The following is a 20,470-nucleotide window of genomic DNA, read 5'->3' as shown; positions in this document are numbered from 1 at the left end:
TAAGAAAGATTAATCCCCTTAGGCTTGCGTTAATTATTATTTATGCATTGGGCCGCGGAAGAACCAACAGATTCTCGGAAAACTTTCAGGAAGCTTTTATGCTGGTAGGGTAGTGCTTGTAGGGTGGGTTAAAGGCTGTGTTTTCTTCTAACCAGCCTTCATTGTCTAATCATCCCCGGGAAACCTCCAAACAACCAATAAAAGAACAAACAATTGGTTTTAACAAGTTTCATTTGTGTACTTGGGAATAAGATTTTGAAACGAGATACAATGAAGACTGGTTATTTAACAAGGGTAGTTATTATTTTGCAATAACTGCGTACAGGGGGCCCTGAGGAAAATATTGTTAGTCAGAGGGATGTTTGGGGATGTTGAATTGAGGGTATTTATTGTCTTGATGAGACCTATTTTGCGGGAGGGAAGAAACACAGAGGCCGGAAAATCAATCCACAGCCGAGCTTTATTGAACTCAAGAACGAAACATTGAAACGAGCCGTTCTCATGTATCAAATGTCACTTGTGTATAAGGCGCGCGTTTGGCGTATTTCCCTTCTATGCACCGGTGCCAAAAAGATCGATGACACTGGTTCCTCTGAGCATCTTAAATTTAAATACCGGTAAAACAAGGACAGCATTCCCATCCAACGACTGTTCTCTAACGTTTGCAATCCGTTTATTAATATAGAAATTATTAAAAATACTAACTAGCTATATAACAAACAACTCCGCGGACCGCCAAACAACTCGGTCTTGGTACACACTCCTTGCCTCATTCACATTAATACATCGTATCATACATATTATTCTATAATTCTAACTCCTGACTCAGGTATCTGATTTACTTGGTCGTACCATGTCTTCCTCGGGCGTCCCCGACTTCTTCTACCATTCCATTTTGCGTCATATATTCTTTTACAATATTGCCCTACATGTCCAAAACGTCTATGCGCCCCTTTCTTAATCTTACTCATTACGCTTACATCAGAATTGCAGTATTTTCCGATCTCCACATTTCTCACACGATCAAACATGGTTTTACCACACGTACGCCTCAGGGATCTCATTTCCACATCATTCGAAATTCTAAAATGTTTTCGATGAATCATTAAAAATTGTCCAGAACTATAATTTGGGAAAAATATGACATTAGTTATTTTGAAGACTTATTATATTTGAGACACGTAAATTTGTTTTTATTTTCAAAATTGATTATTGCAAAACCCTTTCCATTTTTAACTGAGATATTTCCATGAGAAATAAATTGTTTCGATATTCTCATACTTGTGCAGGGAGTGATTGATTTTCGATATATTTTGGTACACAATATCTTTTTTATTTTTTTATTTTTATATTAACTCCACACAGGAGGCCCTGAAGAAAATAGTTTCCCTCATGGCCTATGTCATCTTTGGGGATGCTGTGTGGAGGGTCTTTTTGTGGAGAGGAAGGAGTGAACATGGGTCTTGAAGAGTCCCATGTTGTAGGAGGGAGGAAACACAGAGGCCGGCAGTTCGTTCCACAGCCGAGCTGTTGAACTTAAGAACGAATCGTAGAAGCGACCCGTTCTCATGTGACAAGTGTCAACTGTGTACAAATGTTGGGCGCGCGTTTGGCGTGTATCCCGACTACGCACCGGTGCCGAAGGGATCAATGACGCTAGTTCCTCAGAGCATCTTCCATTGTAATACCGATAGAACAAGGACAGCATACCTACCTGACGCCTGTGCTCTAAAGATTGCAGTCCGTCCGTTAAGATTGGGGAATCTATCAAACGGACCGCCCGTTTTTGCACAGAGTCTAGGGTTTTTTTCAGGTATTTGGGGGCTCCGGACCAGAGATGGCTGCCAAATTCGACAGTAGGGCGCACTTGCGATTTGTACAGGGTCAGCAGTTGTGTATTATTAAAGTATCTGCGGGCCCTGTACAGTACGCCCATCTTCTGAGAGGCCAACTTTACTCTGGCTTCGATGGAGCCCCCGTACCTGGGCTGGTCACTTATAGTTTTTTATTTTTTTATTAACGAAAATTATAATTACAAAGTATATTATTCGCAGTCCTCCTCACTAGGTATTCCTGTTCCGAGGCGGACTGTAGGTTTTTGTATAGGTGTAGATCGTGATTTCCTTGTTAATTTCTACAAAAAAAATTTAAAAAATTGTTTTCACATTTGTTCAGTTCATAATTTTATTGATTTCCTCATCTTCATGTTTACTTAGCCATAATTTGATGTCATTTTAAAATTTTTGTGTCTCCGTTGTGTTTTTGAGTTCAATTGGGAGGGCATTATATAGTTTTGTAGCATGGAAATGATGATTTTTCTGGCCAAAAGACGTATTTAATTTTGGGATGTTCAATAGTTTTGAGGATTTCTTCCTTGTAATATAGTTGTGTTGGTCAGCAGGGTACTCATATTTTTCTGTAAATTTGATTAGAGCATTTTTTGAGTATAGTTTTATTATACTGAACACTTTAAAATTTTTAAAAATGTCTTTCGATGGAGTTCTTATGGGTACTTTAAGGATTATTTTTATTATTGCTTTTTGAGTTTTAATAAGCTGCTTCATGTGGATGTTTGAGGCAGATCCCCATCCAATAATCCCATATTCTATGCGTGATTGACAGAGAGCATAGTATACCTTATATAAATCATTTATACTCAGTATATTGCGTATATTTCTAAAGTAGTATATAAGCTTTGTGAGTTTCTTTGTAATACTATTTATGTGGGAGTCCCATCGAAGATTTTCATCAATTTCAATGCCGAGATATTTTATACTTCTAGAGTGTGTTATGGTGGGGCAGTGGCATGATTGAGTTTCGTTTTTTCCTTGACAATCATGTAATTTGAGAGCATAATCCTCAGCTGGTTGTCCTCTAGCCGTTATAGAAAACGTTAAATATTTAGTTTTATTAACATTAAGTGTGAGTGAGTTTTGCATAAGCCATTTTTGCAGAAGGATAAGCCCGTTTTCAGCTTCTTTGTAGGTGGTTATCCAATCACTTTCATTAAATAAAATGACAGTGTCGTCGGCAAAACTAATGATTTTTCCGTTGGTGTGTAAGTTGCAGATATCATTTATATATATCAGAAATAATAAAGGTCCTAGGACACTTCCTTGCGGTACACCGTAATTGATTGGGAGAGGTTTACTTTTACACTTATCAAATTTAACACACTGTGAACGTTCTGACATGTAACTTATCAGTAGATTTAGAGTTGTGTTTGACATCCCAATTGTTTTAAGTTTCTTGAAAAGGATTTTATGGTCTATCGTGTCAAAGGCCTTTTGCAGGTCTATAAAAATTGCCAAAGATTTATTTCCCTGGTCTAAGCTTTTTGTGATCGTATTTATGATATCGTCTATGGCATCGGCAGTACTCAAGTTTTTTCTAAAACCGTACTGAGATTTCGATATTAGGTTATTATCTTCTAGGTACATCATAAGTTGTTTTTTTTTAGTACTTTTTCCAATATTTTAGAAAAGGTACTGAGAAGGCTTATTGGTCGATAGTTATCGATATCATTTTTACATCCTTGTTTATAAATAGGTATAACAGTAGCTTCTTTAAGGGATGTGGGAAATACGCTTTTAGCTATAGATATATTGATAAGGTGTGTCAGCGGGAAGGTAATTTCTTCACTGAGATGTTTTATTGCATTGGTTGAGATTACATCATCCCCTGATGACACATTTGGTTTTAGGGAAGTAATTATGTTTTTGATTTCGTCAGCGGTTATTTGTTTGAAATTAAGTTCTCTTTCCAGATTTCGAGCTTCATTTGGTTTGTCTGCATCATTTTTAACACGTAATGTAATTTGTTTGGCTAATTTTGATCCAATATTTGTAAAAAAATCATTATCATGATCAAGAATTTTGTCAGGGTTTTCGGCATATAGAGTGGGAACCTTGTTTATGTTCAGTTCATCGATTTTTGATGTATTACTGGTGGATTTAGAATTCGTGAGTTCATTTATGATTTGCCACATTTTTCTGGGATTATCGTTACATGCTTCTATTTTATTTTTATAATAGGACTCTTTTGTGGTGTTTATGATGTTTTTGCAGATGTTTCTATATCTTTTATAGTATCGTAGCTTGTGTATATCATAAGGATTTTGTTTAAGTTTTTTTATGTAATTCGTCTCTTTTTCGTATGCAGTTTATAATATTCTGTGAGATCCAAGGCTTTATGTGTATATTCTTGTGTGAAATTTTCTTCGTAGTTTTTTTGGTATTGGACACTATGTTATGTTGGATTATATCAATGAAGCTATTCCACGCATCATTTGTGTTGTCAATATTTTGAATTTTTTCCCATTCAGTTCTTTGCAAATTATGCTTAACGGCATTCCAGTTTGTTTCTGTTTTTTCAATTATCGACGGTCTATTTTGAAGTTTTTTTGCTTCGTTTTGGTTTATTGCTAGGTTTGTTGTAAAATGATCAGTTATTGTTGATTCGTATATGACAGATTGCGTATGTTTTTTAGTTTTACTATATATATGGTCAATGCAGGTTTTGGAATTTTCAACTTTCCGAGCGGGTTCATTTATAAGACTTTTAAGACCATGAGAGGCTAATGTCTGCAGACCGTTATCGAGAATATTTATATTTAGATCTCCAATAAGAAAAACATTTTTAGTTTCTTTTTGTAGAGAGAGTACCCCATCCAAGGAATTAATAAAAGGATCCAAATTGTAAGATGAAGGTGATCGATAGATTGCTAGTATAGTTGATTCATTTCCAATTTAAATTTTTAGACAATTGGCATTTATTATTGTAGTTTCCTTCACTTCAGCTTTTATTTCATTTTTTACGTAGACAATTAAGCCATCATTTTGTTTATTACTAATTAAGGTTGAGTAGGTAGTATATCCAGCAATCTCCATGGGTGAAGATTTCTCATTAATCCAACATTCAGTAAGAATTATGATGTTAAAGCGAAGTCCGATAGATTTTAGTAGAATTTGCAATTCATCGAAATTTTTATTTATGCCTCTTATATTTGTGTGTAGAATTTTGAAGTAATTATTTAAAGTTGTTAAAATCTTTGGTTCAGAAGTAATTATTGTGGTATTCATTTTAGCAAACTAAATTATTAAGTGGATGGTAACGTTTTTTTTTTTATATTTATTTTATATTAAATTATTTTCACTATATCTATGAGCGGTTCCGCCGGAATCCGTATTGACGGTCGTTGATAATTTTGTTCTTCTCGAGGTATGTGAGCAGTTTGTCGTTGATCACACGTTCCATCACTTAGGACAGAACTGATGTGATCGCTATGGGGCGGCAGTTGGCCGGGTTGGAGCGGTCACCTTTCTTGGGAATAGGGTGAATGACCGCTTTTTTTCCAACCAGAGGGCACAGTGCCACACTTCAGGGACATTTTGAAGAGCTTTGTCAAAACTGGAACTATTTCCGCAGCACACCTCTGCAATACCAGGGCAGGTATTCCATCAGGTCCACTAGCTTTGTTAAAATCGAGCCCCCGTATGACGTGGAGTACATCCCGATGCCGGATCCTCAGCTTTTTCATATAGAAGCCGCAGTGAGGAACCGACGGCGGAACAGCACCTCCGTCGTCGAGGGTCGAGTTTTCCGCAAACATTTTTCCTAATAGGTTAGCCTTTTCGGTGGCGGTGTTTGCTAGTGAGCCGTCAGGTCTGGTAAGAGGTGGCAAACTGGGTTTGCAAAAATTTCGACCTATTGAGCCCGCAAGCGACCAGAATGCTCTGCTGCCATGCGGGCAGGCAGCCAGCTTTTTGCTGATCTGCAGGTCGTGTTCGAATTTTGACCTATTAATGATTCTCTTGCATTCCTTTGCCGATTTGTTGTATGCTGATCTGCTTTCGGGCGTTCGAGATGTGTTGTAGGCTCGGTAAGCCGCGTTTTTTCGTCGAACTGCTTCGGAGCATTGTCGACTGAACCACGGCTTTGAGCCTACACCAGTTTCTTTAGTAGTCGATTGTATGAAGCCATCCATCGCCGATTTGATGACTTCACCAATCTCCTGGGCACATTTTGAAGGGTCCGAAGTCCGAAAACAAACAGCTGACCACGGAAAAGCGTTGAAATGGGCCCGCATACCGAACCAATCTGCTGACCTATAGTGCCACACTTTTCTCCTCAGCCTCTCATTGGTTGGTCTGAGGCTAACGGGGATTGATGTCGTCACTAGGCAGTGGTCGGATGATCCCAGAGGCGCTGTGACGTCAATCTTATAACCGTGTGGCACAGTAGTTAAGAATAGGTCTAACAGATTGGAGCGGTGAGTCTGGACATCAGGAACCCTTGTAGGCTCCTGAACCAATTGCTCTAATCCGTAGCAAATGGCAAAGGATTCCGCCTGTCGGCCAGCCGAGTCCGTTGGGCCTGAGAACTTCAACCATGGTTTGTTATGAACATTGAAGTCCCCCAGAACAACAAACTCGGCCGAAGGGTAGCGGGGCAAGAGATCATCAATAGTATCGCTCAAATGTTTGAAGAGTTCGGAAGTGTCTGATTCGCTATGGTTCGGTGAGCGGTATAGACATGCGTAGAATCTTGCCGTACTGGCAAGATTGACGCGCACCCACATTACGTCAAATCTGGAGTTTTCCAGACTCAATAGTCGCACACAGTTGACGTCAGCTCGACTATAGAGGCAGACTCCTCCTTTGAGTCGGAACTTGCTTGCGAGGGTAAAGCCCGGGCAGTCCAGATAGGAGGAGTCTGGCGGCTCGGCTATCTGAGTTTCGGATAGGAAAAGAAGGTTGGGACGTTGGGACAAAAGATGGTGATGGACGGAATTTAAATTTGTGTTCAGGCCGCGAATGTTAGCAAAATTTACCAACAGTTTTGGCCCGCACCGGGGACGCCTGCTACTCGCCGCTGTAACGATGTTAAAATTGTTGTGTTGTATTTTCATGAATTGTAATTTTTTTTTGTAAGGGTAGGAGGTGAAAGGAAAGGTCTGGAAAGGAAAGGTTTGAGGGGTGGGTAGGAATCTGGGGTTCAGGCTGTCCAGGAGTGATGAGCGTTTGGTTCCAGCCCACCCACTGCGGTGCTAGGCGATAGGCTGGGAGAGTCCGGCTGGAGAGGGCATCCAATGCGCCCCAAACGCTGCTGCTGGGTCCCCTCCGGTCACGAACCGGCACAACAGCAGTGGCGGGGATTTTTCACTCGCTGATGGGGCAGCCCACCCTTAGTCGTGAGCCTGAGGGTCGGGCCCCTGTACTATCGAGCGGCCCGGACAGCGGTAACCGGTTGTAAAGGGTCTCCCTCAACCAGCATCTCCCAACCGGCCCGCCACGCAGAAGGTGGGCCGACGCACCCGCCACCAAGACCTGGGCAAACCTTAACCCATGAACCCGGGCACCCCTGCTAAGTCACCATACGTAGCGAACCACTTAGGGTGACCTGTGGCAGAGGTGTTGGTCATCCAATAAATGGTTCCCAGGGCGGCGGTACCCATTCCCGCCTACCATTTTATCCATATCAGAATATGGATAAAATGATTCCTGCCTATTCGAATGGACTGAAACATTTTTGAATTTGATGAGTTTTTTAAATTCCTGACAATCGATCAAAAATCAATGGAAAAGCGTAACAGGATAAAAACACTATTGAAGCCGGTATAAAAGCTAGATAATATGAATGTTCTAACTATTGTTACGAACGAAAGTTCGTTATAATTCAAATATAAACTGTTTAAATGTGTTTCCGATAATAGTTGATAAACAAACATACTTTGGCGATAAAAGAGAGAAATTACAAATGGCAGTTTCTATTTCAAACGTATTATATTAAAGACCACCTTCACTTTACACTTAAGATTTATATCAAAAGTAATGAGGGCGATTCGGGGAATTTGGTAATAATACGATGTTGAGATTTGTTACACAACTACATCAAAGTTGTTGTACTTGTTTAAATATTATATATCTGGCGTAAGATCAGACATACACGGTTGATTGTTACATTATTGTGATATTATGCATGAGCTTAGTTGTATCTTTTCGAAATAATGACAGTCATCCAGGTTTCGCTTATCTCAAGCTTTGTCTGGGCTGATTATATTAACTAAAGATAATTACATACAGAGACATATATGTAAGAAAATAATACAAAGAGTGAAAGAGATATAAATAGAAAAGAACGCACCTTATTGGTGACAGGAAGATATAGAAATAGAATAGAGCGAGACACGAATATTGGAGAGGATGGAATAGAGGGAGACAAATATGCGTTTCATTAGCTAGAAATATTAAAACTAGTGCTAGTTAATGACACGGTTGTATCGAAATCGGTAGCAAAGTAAACAAAATTTAAATAACAAATGTACATTGGAAAATAAAATTCAGTGAAAAAAAATGTCTAAAAATTGTTACATAGTTAATGCCCAAGAAATACAAACAATTGTTTGAAACACACCTAAATTAAGATGGTTGATATTCTAAAATCTGTAAGATTCGTTAATCGACAATTAGAAGGCTGCTGATTTGATTCGCGTCGGAGGCATTTATTTTTTCTCGGAAGATTTTTTCAATTTATATAAGTGTTTCACGTTAATAATTATTGTTTTTAGTAATTTGTTATCCTTTGTGCTTTGCATAAATACCTTGACTTGCAAACATATAATAATAATAATAATAAGCCTTTTATTCTGAACTTCTGTTATGTATATTAATATTAGAAATGTTTTGTTTGTTGTAATAATATATCCCGAAGCTCAGTTTGCCTCTTGGCATAGGCCTCTTCAAAGTAAAAAAATAATAAATTGCAAACAAAAGTTTATCTTAAAAATAAATCTATAACTGATTTAAATTTTGGTAACATATATAATAGTAACTACACACAACTACACATCCAAAAAAAAAAATTTTTTCCCGAAGATAAATAAATAAAGATGAAAAAGAATTGAAAAGAGGGCATCCCAAGGTCCGAAAACTTTCATGAAGTTTCCGTTCTATTTGGCAATAGCTATTAGAAAATTTACGACAACAGAATTCTCAGAATGAAGCGAGTTTTCTTGAATAACCTTTTCTTTGTATATACTCCCACCTTCTGACGTGTTAACATTTAAGCATTGTTAGAAATGTTTGTTTTGAAGAAAGGTTTGACGATCGAGTATGGACTCGATAGGAATGAATGGTCATTCCCGCGGGAAACGCATTGTGCTCGTCTTTGAATGGAACGCGTCGGCATTCTCCTTTTGGCGCGCTGTCACCTGACATAATGGCACAAACTTATGTAACAGGTCGGAATGTGTGCTTTGTAGGACTTAGAATTCCGGTAAAACGCTAAGATACTTTCGTCTTTGTCGGCGGAAAGTTGACCGTATTTGCTTGAAGCTACTCTGCAAAAGAATGAAGTACCTGCAGATGGTAACTTGAATTGAATAATTTATTTTTTATTTTGTTAGGTACAATATTTTTTACAATTCAAGTTTTCCAGTAATGTAGACCTCACTGGGTGGCTTGCCCGTGCTGAGGCCTTCATTTTATAATATGAAAATATAAACTACATAATACATTTAAAGAGAAAAATTATACCTTTAAAATAAAATATACATAATGCATAATAATATATTTAAAATTAAAAAATAGTACATTGAAAATAATCTTGTGTGTTTGTGAGTGATGTGTGTTTCTATTGGTTTCGTGTGTTACGTGTAGGTTTTATTTTTATTTTATGCTATGAAATTTTGGTAATATTGTCTTTTTTGTTCTTTAATCCATTTTGTAATTTTGTGTGTGAATTTATTTTTACTTTCCTCAATTTTAATTTCAAGTTTTACACTGTTGAAAGCTTTTATAGCATGGTATTGGTAGTGTCTTTGTCCAAAGCTTGAATTTACTGTCGGAGTTTTTATGTTTTCTTTGTACGCTTGTCTAACTGGTCTGTTAGTGTTATTTTGTGTATGTTGAAATTTTTTTTTATCAAAAATGTAGTTTAGTAGTGTTTTAACGTATAATTGGCGTATATTTAGTACGTCACAGCTGTTGAATATTTGGTCTGTATCAGTCAGTCTATGTTTTTTTAGTATTACCTTAATGATCGGTTTCTGTGATAATGATAGCTAAACAACTTTTCTCTAATAAAAAAGTAATGAATTTGGGCATCTGGAATTTATCTTTGTCATCTAAGTCGAAATATTAGATGGGTGAATACGAATAACGTTTTTTTTTGTCTGTTGTAATGCATAATTAAAGAAGTTTTGCTGTCACATTTGTCAAATAAAGCCTATTTTTGCATTTTCACGCAATTTTATGGAATTATAAAATAAAACAATTCAAAAAAAAAGTATTTATTTGTCTACAGTTTTGACAAGATTTAATAGTCATAAAGTGGAACGTAGCCAACTTCCGATATTTCCACCGCTTTGGCCACTTTTTTTCACTTTTGTTGATGAAATATAGCAGCGTCCATAAAAATAAAGCCAATTTCGACAAAAAATAAAATGGTATAAAATAAGTTCAATGGTTTGACCATGTAAAATTATTGATTAGGACTAGGCATAACCATCTAGTTTATTTGTCTCTTAACATATTATTTATCTACTAAAATCTCTTAAATTTATTGCCTACACACTCTATAACTCTCTTCCAGATATTTATTTATTTATTAACGTCCTTTTTCGGGGCTTTTACATGAGAATATTAAGAAATATACATTATTTATTGCACATAACTGAATTGCTTCATTTTATATTTGTTTAAATATAAAATGAAGATTTACACTGACTTGGTATAATTGTTTCCCTTTATTAGTATTCTGGGCAAAGAGGAATACATATGGTAGTTTTTCCCAGAATTTCTGCACTGAATAAATCTTGGTTTCTAGTATTACGATGTGGAATCCGAAAGCTTATCAATTCTTCAATAGCGGACTACCAACTACCTAAATCATTTAGAATTTTATATATAGAAATACCAAGTCAGTGGAAATTTTTCTGTCTGACAATTTGAGAATATTCATATAATTTAACAGAGTTTTGTAGTTCAACATAATTGCTGGAATACCCATTTTAAAATTTATAAAACGTAAGAATCTGTTTTGTATTCTTTCAACAGCTTGGACATGTATATTATAATATGTATAAAAACAGCCAGCAGATTCCGAAAATTCAAAGTAGGGCTTTAGAAAAAAATATTTTTAAAATATATAAGAACGAAGATACGTAATTCTTATCATGTTGCACTTTGTTTTGTTTTTTTTTTCTCTCCTTTTCTATTCCCTGTATTTGTAATCGAGCATAATCTATTTTTACAAATGTATTAATGGATACCTTCTTCTAAATTCCTTCATTGGCTCTGTGCTTATGTGTATACCTGTCTGTTTCCTTTTTTGTTTCTTCTAGTTTGTCCTCCCCTTTTCTATTTGTGTACGGTTTTGTATGTGATACTTATAATTTTAATATTAAAATACCAACGTAAAATTGTACCTATTAACTCCCACTTATGTTTTGTAAGTTCCTCTCGTCCTACAATGAGTTTTGTAATACATCGGCATCGGGTATGATCTAGCAAGAAATAAAAATTTAATGTATATAATATTAGCATACATTATCTATACGTAGTTTATTAACCAAACCCCTCGTAACCTGCCAGTCAATACGCAATATGTATGCGGGAGGACGTATCATTAGGGCGGGCTTAAAGCCAAGCCATCTGGTCAACGTTTAGCCCTCTAGCCTTCAGCAGGCCGCCCCAAAGGGCAGGGCGGGGAGAGTGGGAGGGGATTGCCAAAGGGCGAAACGGCCATGAATTGCCGGATGGAAAATGGCATCATTAAGGCGGCTGGAGGTTTCCAAGATGGCCATTGGGAGAAAGGGAGCACCCTGTTATGCTCGCTTATGGCGTATTTATCGAATGGTTCTGAAATTTCGTAAATGATAATATCATACAGGTAGCCTCAGCCTTTAGCTAAATGGCGCTTGGAGCAATATGCATTTGGCGCCTATTGAAAGACAAAAATCGCACAATAAGTACACAGGTACACACGAGAAGCGTTCACTGGTGCCGTCGTCTGTAAATACTGGCTTCCAAAGCGCGCTTATCTATTTCATTTAATCGATTTCTGCAAGCCAAAAATAAATTCAAACCCAGTTTTTTTAATCATTTACCTTTAACGGTGGGAGTGTGAACAGGCATTAAGTTATAATTTAAATCTATAAAAATAAAAATGTTAGTTGGTTCAAAATCTTAAATCTCCGAAATTTCTTCACAGATTGCTTTGAAATTTTGCCACAACGTTGCATCCGAATACACGCTTATTTTTTATATTATAATTTTATATAGAAAATACCTGTGATAGGTAAAGAATGTTTAAACAGTGCCATCCGTTGGACGTTTTATGAAAAACAGCGCCATCTGTTGGACGCAAAAGCAACACGCGCTATTATTTCTCAATCTGCACGGACAGAATAAGCCACAGCAAAGCGTGGCGGGGTAATACAGCTATTATTGATTTACTCTACTTTATTTATTTTTTATATTTCTTAATATTACATTTAAATTCGTTTAATTAATAATTTAACATAATTTCAATATATTTCTGTCCATTTCATTAACATACAAAATTTGTGACATAAAATTGTAAAATGTAAAGCACCCAGTGAGGCTCACATTTCCAAATAATACTTAATGATAATAAAAAATACTTGTAATGTATCAATAAACACATAAATAAAAAATAAATACTGCTCGTTCATTGAAGTATTCATTGCTAATTTAATTATTTTAGGAAAAAAAACCTCTTTTTATGAATAATAATAAAATTAATTGTTTAAATTGAATCAAAATATTCATATGAATTGGATATTTATGAATAATTAGTTATTTCCGTGTAAAATCTCAGTTCTTTCAAGAAAAGCATAAAAATACAAAATTCAATTGAATCAACGATACCATATTGTATTTGTATGCCTTTCTTGAAAGAATTGAGTTTTTGTACGCATAAAACTATTTATTCATATTCCGTATGGTATCACTGTATTCGGTGGTTATAGGAGGCGCTGCTGGAATAGGACCTACACAACACACCCGAAGGACCAGTCTTAAACTATTTTATTTGCAATGTGTTTTTGGGAAAATTTATTTTTATGCATCCGCTAAAGTTGATAGGCAGTATTCTTCAATGTTTTAAACCTGGGCTTCTGAAACATAAGCCAGTCCTGATTGGAGGATAGGAAAAAAAAGAACTCAGCCGTTGCAGTTGAGGCCACAAAGTTAGCCAGTTTCTGGATGTTTAATTAGAAATATATATGTTAAAATATAATTGTTTTTGAAAGATAAACTAATGTTTATAAGATAAGGTTTTTTATGCATAACACGAAGGATAACAAAGTATTATAAGCAATATTTTTTTTATTTTATTTACTATACGTCCTAGTGGACTTTTCTTTTAAAAAAAATACAAGCATTTTGTATCAGAGTAAACACTTAAAAATTAATACAATAAAGAAGAATGTAAACATAATGGGAAAAATGAATCCTCACGCATATAATTGAATTTACAAGATTCAACAAAACAAAATAGTAGAAGTTATGTAGGTACATAGTTCTATTTGTGTCTAGAAGAATAAAAGTGATAGAATATACAACATTTATACTGATTAGTTTTCAAATGAAATATATCACCCAGATCAGAATATTTGTTTCCGAGATTGTGAAGTCTCGGAATCGGAGAATTTTGGTAAGCTAGTGTCCTGGTGTTATCGAAGTAAAAAGGTAAGAAATGTCGGCATGATTTTTTGGAAACATGGATATTGATACATAGAAGTAATTCGGGACAATCAATTTTGAAATGTAGTATTCTTTGTAACAGTATTAAATCTGTGCGTATTCTTATTTCTGAAAGTTTCAATAGAGACATTTTATCCAAGAGGTAATTGTAATTAATTTTTTGTATAGGAATATGCAATTTATAAACCTTAGAAACTTTCGTTGAATCTTTTCAATGTTATCTGAATTAATATTGAAAAATGGAGACCATAACGTAGAGTTATACTCAAGTTGGCATCTGACAAGGGTACATACACATATATTATCCATACACATTGAAAATATCTCCCTTATAATATTTGATAAGTAAAAATATTTCACTAACATATGTAGATATGATACGTCTCGACGGAATTTAGTGGGAAATTTAGCACTTAAAAAGCCTTTCCTACAAAAATAAAGTTGGTTATTTACAGGTGAAAAAATATAATAAAAAGTAATTGTTGATTGAAGTACTATTATGTATTGAATTATTTAGCGTGTTGGAAATAAGTCAGCGTAGCTCAGTGGTCCAGAGCACCTGACCAGGCATCAGAAGGTCGCGGGTTCAATTCCCGTTGGCGGTTTTTATTTTTACTCGGGAGATATTTACAATTTGTATGGATATTTCAGGAGACTAATTATTGCTTATAATAATTTGTTAAATTCACAATATTTTAGTCCGCGGTTGTGGTTATGTTATACGGTATACATCATCCCTTCCTGTCTGAGGTATTATCTTACCTATCCGGTCATGACATTTTGGGATGGGCACTGACATGACACTGGGAAGGTATTAGATAGACTTGATTTTGAGATTTCCTTTCCACCAAGTCACTGCGAATGCACACATACCAATCCCATACATGTTGCGTGAACAGCGCCTACGTGCGCCAACAAACATTTCGTGAACAACGCCTACGTGCGCCAACAAACATTTCGTGAACAGCGCCTACGTGCGCCAACAAACATTTCGTGAACAACGCCTACGTGCGCCAACAAACATTTCATCTCAAATATCTTAAAGCATAACTTGCAAAAAGTGTTTTTTTCTTAAAATAATTACATTACCGCCATCTATGAACGAGCCGCTTATGAATAATTTTAAGATTACTCCAAAGGAGGGTGACAACTATAAGTATGTAACTAATAAATTGGTTGAACAATACGGCGTGTAATTTATGCTTGAAAGAGTATATATGCAACCGAGAAAGAATGCTTGCAGAGTTAATATAATCAAATAAATGCGCATCTCGACCTCTTTTCTACATTGTCTATTCCCCTTGATCAAACGTACCTAGTTCGCCTCATTTGCGTAAACAACACAGCTACCTCATACATCACATGGTGCCTGAGCAATTTTTCGTTTGGAGTTTCTATTTCATTTGAATAGAACCGGGTGTGAACAAGACAGGTGGTCAGTGAGACGATAGTTTGTATTTTTTCGTAAGATTAGAAAAATTACCAAACAATACAAAACACAAAACGAAATTGCATGCATTTCCCTCTGAAAATAAAGTGAGCATAAAATTACGGCAGGGCATAAAATATCGAACGAAAATTAATATGCTTTTCACCGTACTGTGAAATAATGTCAAATAGCTTCCATGTAATCTGATTGACAACGGAGTGACATCTATTGTCAGGCGGAGAAATCAATAAAGCTTCATCAGCACTTTCACGAACGCAATCGGCTTCTACAATACTATTAGAGCGAAACTGCGTTGGAATAAAATAGCAATAACTTTTTAAAATTTACAACTTTGTTGTCGTTGCACTTTATATCACTAGACATTAAATAACGAAACGTCAAATTAAATGTAGTAAATGTTGAATATGTACCATATGTTGTAGACGTAGTAAATGAAATAAATTTGGTATATTCAGCACATGTTGTAAATGCAATAAAATTAGTATATAATAATAATAATATTTGAATTACTTTAATAGCGCCGTTTTTGTGCAAAATTACCTCAAAGGCGCGTAGCACATTATGTAAATGCAGTAAATTATGTATACGTAGCACATTATGTAAATGCAGTAAATTATGTATACGTAGCACATGTTATAAATGCAGTAAATTAAGTACATGTAACACAAAAGCCCCGAAAAAGGGCTTTAATAAATAAAAAATAAAAACATGTTTTAAACTTAGTAAATTTAGTATATGTATGTAGCATATGCAGTAAATGTAGTAAATGCAGTACATGTAGTAATTCTTGCATATGTAGTAAATTTATAAATTGAAATACATGTCGTAAATGTAGTTTATGTAAAAATATGGTTTATGCAGTAAATGAAGTACAAATAGTCAGAGTAGTAAATGTAGTGTATGTAGTAAAATGTGATAAATTATTGATTAATATTTTTCGGAATCTCGATAAAACAGTTATACTTGACAAAGATTACAGATGTAGAACGCATGAAAAATGTAATTTCTGTGTGACACTTTCATACAAGTCTTCCCTACGGTTTCCGAGGAGTGTAGTCTTTCTACGCATGCGTAGCAGACAGATCAGAGGACCAGGGTGTCCCTCCTCGGCAACTGTCTCTTTCCATCCTGTTGATGTTATAAAGATTATCGAATAGTTCCGACGAATAGGTCCCCGAGGTTAACCGAGTTTCAGTAAGAGCAACAAGAAGTGGTTCCTGGCAAAATTAAATTATTAGATATCTTGTAAATATCCTGTCAAAATTAAAGTGTAGATATCTGTTTTTTCTGGGCGTGCCGGGTCGTGATCTCAGAAATGACCACTAGTTAAAGGCTAAGTTTTCAGGCCAGATGACGGGGTACGGATAAAAGTGGAAGCAGTTTGTCGTGATGTCTATTTTAAATAAAGCATATCGTTTATTCTTTCTAATCAGTTTTTCCGCTGTAAAATCCAAACCGAGCCTCTTTTGCTGTCAACGGGTTAAACATGAAGACATGGTAGCCGAGCTGTCATCGATACTCCTTGTTCTTCAGAGATTAGCCGAGAAAGTTGAGGTATTAGGCTGAAACTTATTGTAGTTGGCATTAACACATTGAACGCCATGTAGGTCACCGGTGACCTCATAACAAAAATCGTCATTTTTCTCCCATAGCGCCATGACGGTCACCGGTGACCGCACTTAATTTTCTTGGTTTTCATGGAAAATTTTGGACACAAAAAACAGGAATACGTTTTGATGGTCGCTGATGCCATCTGAGTATTTTTTTTCAAATTTAAATTGGTAATGTTTCTTCATTTCCACAATGGCGTTCAACGTGTTAAAATACATAAAAGATTGTAGTATCGGCATTTAAGTCCTACTTGAGTGTTAGTATGCTAGATTTAACCTCTATTGACAATATAGTGTCACTTTCTAGTAACTTTAATACTTTAATCTTATATTTGAAAAATATTATCTTAACCTCTAAAAGTACTTTAAAAAATTATAATAAAATCGTCTACCAATCTACCTAAAATGCTTTCTGCGACATTTTAACAACGCTCCAAAAAATGCGATAAGGAAAAAACTTATCACCAAAGTACCTTTGCTTACTTTCAAATTATTTATTTTCGGTTGGTTTATTCGACTTTTATAATAATTTATGTAAAACACTCGGCAAAATGTGAAAAATTTGTTAGAAATTTTCACGAAATTTTTCAACCGTTAAAATACCAGCGCCGAACAACTTAAAAAATTAAACAATGCAAATTCAAATTTGAAATTCGAAGGTGGAACAGAACGACCGGCGTGAAGCTGGAACAAATAAATGAGATTCAATGAAGGTGATGAAGGCCAGTAATTGGATGTTTTATATCGAGTGTTGTAAATAAATTCGGTTAAAACCCTTTCAAATTCGCCATATTTTGTATTCTGCAAAAGTTAATTAAAAACTGGTGGGAGAATTGAAATACGGACCATTCAGATTATATTTTGCAAATCTTTTTTGTATTTTTGACGTGGGTAGTTAGTTAAATTTCGAGTTAAAAAAAACAGCTTAATTATTTTTGGTGTTTCCGCATAAAGAGTTTTTACTCACAATTGGAATTGCTTTAGAAGTAGGTGCTACATGGAGAAAAATGAGATTGCCGACCTTTTCGAATTAATTGATAGGTTTTCTGATTAAATTTTACTAATTGACAAATATATTTTCACCATGTCCGAACACTTGTTCATGATAACAGGAAACGGCCTCCAATCCCGTTTTTAATCGGATTACCAGCTATTTGAAGAGATTAGAAATACTGATTTTTGTAGGTATGGCGCGTAAGTAATGAGAAGAAATTAATTTCCAGATATAAAGTAAATAAAAAATAGCAACACATAAAAATTTCTTATAAAGTAGTATAACTTGAAATATTTAATTATTGAAGACAGTATAAACGACTCTCAAACGAAAGATGTGAAACAGAAAAGGATTCAGTCACATCTAGGAATTAAACCTAAAAACTCTTTCTTGTCGGAAAAGTGCTCTGACTATTGAGCTGATTCGACCATATCAACTTAAATTTCATTTTTAACTATATAATACTTCTATTTAGAGCTACCAATATTATCTTCGTTTTCTTAAATCATATAGATTCTTTTTGCTATCTTTATATATGACTGCAAGATTCTACCCGGACTAGATGCAATCCAAATAGTGTCAACACTGGTCCATTTGTCTATGAATAGACATTTGTAAATGTCAGACTGCTGCGTAAAAGTTAAAAATACTAATAAAATGACAATGTTGAATTGAAATATTAACTTTAATATTACGCATGTACTTTTTGACACTGAAAAGGAAGATAATTAGTTCATGAGATCTTTAGTCATAACTAACAACCTTTGTTTCTCCAAGTTGGAACGGAATCAATTGATTGCGTCTTATGCTGGGTATAAACTGGACACACTTTGCGAAAGGAATGAAGGAACCACAAACAGTGCGAAACCCGCTTCGTTCCTTTCCCGTAATTTGTGGTTCGGCTTGCGCAAATTTTCTCTTTTACGCACCTGGATCTATGAATCGTGTGAGTATTTTTATATTCTAAGAGCTTAGTTCACCTCCATGAATATTATTACATAACGAACGACATTATCCAAAACGTTGTGCATATTGACAGCTTATATAAAACCTTAAAGGCCGCTCTATCATGTTCTGCTATCGGAATCATGTTCTGACTATGCTCGCAAATATCTCTAACTTACCATAAGTGACGTATTTCATCAATATCGAATTGATAAAGGGTTTTATCGATCTAACGTGCTTTAATTTTAGAGGCGGTAACCAGATAATACGAAGGGATCAGAACACGTTAGTGGAAAACGTTACTCATAATAACGCGCATGCGTACTGCGTATACCGGCTGTAATAACACAGTATTAGTGGCTGACAGATTATTAAACCGCCCAACCCCCAGGATTAGGGACGTAATACTATCTTATTAAGATGGAGATCGCGGACTTTAAAAATCTGGTTGATTTGAAAAATATCGATCGATCGCGCAATGAAAATGTAAATAAGCAGTAATACCCACTGGCAGCACTATCAGAATAGTTTAAATCGAAATATCGATTTGCGAAAGCAAATACGAAACGCATAATCAAATTAACCAAATTTTGAACAATTCAAATGAGACCGCGTCAATGACATCGCAAATTTCATCTGAAGAAACGAGAAGTTAGCAACTAAACGCGAAACGCAAAAATTACCGTGTTTTCGAGGATTGGAACAAAATGATGGCAGTCAAAAAAAATCATGAATACTACTAGTAAATATTTTAACCCGAGCAGTATACGGCCCTCTACCGTATAACTACACCAACGCCGTAGCGGCGTATCAAGGAATATTTATAAGTATGACTGTAAAGGTTTAAAAAATGTTGTTGTGTTTCGCGAACAGCTCACCAGGAGAATCTGTTATGGCGTGTTCCCGTGTTTTTTAGTTAGTTACACAGTAATTATTAAAAGACACTTACCATAAGATCTTACTTATAAGATTCTTACACAGCTGTTCTTCGTTGGTGTGGTAAAGCCGGCCTCGAGCTTGGTATAATAACATTTTAATCAAACAAACGCAATGGTAATAAGTCATGTTTTACACTGTTCTGACCTTGCGCTGAATATTATTGATACCACGGTTTTTTAGTAAGGCTACTAGTTTTCGGAAAAACCTTGTAACAACAGTATTATAATTTAGATCAATCGGTTGAAAAAAAACTCACCATTAGCATCCTTGGCTTCCAGGCCATCTGCCTCTAACACCACGCAAGAGAGTACAACGATGGGCGGCTTCTCCTCCCCCGCCACGTTGAGCAGGCGGTAGTGCCTCTCAGGGGCCATCTCGAAGGCTCTCTGCGCGTACAGGTGTAGGTCTTCCTTGTAGTGTGCGAACTGACCGCCGGGGGCTGGAGCACCCACTGTGTTGGCTATGGTGTACAGGACCTGGGAAACACATTATATATTTATTTATGATTTTGGAGACATTCTTCATCCCCTACAATAAAAGACGCATATTATGTGGCGTGGACTTATACTTGAGTTCAATAGTAAAGCAATTAAAAAAGACAGTTTTTTAGTTCATCGTATATAGGCAGTGAGGTAATTTAAAACATTAGTGTATAGAAGTAAAAAAAATAATAAAACAAAATAATATTATTTTAAGATAGCCACGTACACTGTACCAAGTATAGTGTTTTCCAATAAGAGGTATTTTTTTGATATTCAATCGTAAAATATCAATGGTTTCGTTGCTTGTGTGGCACGTAGCG

At 35.6% G+C, this 20,470-nt stretch overlaps 1 protein-coding gene across 1 annotated transcript in view; it reads right to left on the bottom strand.

Annotated features, from left to right (window-relative positions):
• The window catches only part of unc-13-4A (BAI1 associated protein 3), a 321,552-nt gene that overhangs the window by 160,089 nt on the left and 140,993 nt on the right, over positions 1 to 20,470 (bottom strand). Inside the window, exon 4 of the mRNA XM_089633990.1 lies at positions 19,925 to 20,144. Within this exon, the coding sequence (XP_089490116.1) occupies positions 19,925 to 20,144 (220 nt within the window). The remainder of the gene's footprint in view (positions 1 to 19,924; positions 20,145 to 20,470) is intronic.

The sequence above is a fragment of the Hesperophylax consimilis genome, chromosome 7, assembly GCF_061612785.1.
Source record: "Hesperophylax consimilis isolate HC1 chromosome 7, BYU_Hcon_1.0, whole genome shotgun sequence".
NCBI lineage: Eukaryota > Metazoa > Arthropoda > Insecta > Trichoptera > Limnephilidae > Hesperophylax > Hesperophylax consimilis.
Note: the sequence above shows the minus strand (reverse complement) of the source record. Positions and strands in the feature narration are given on the sequence as shown.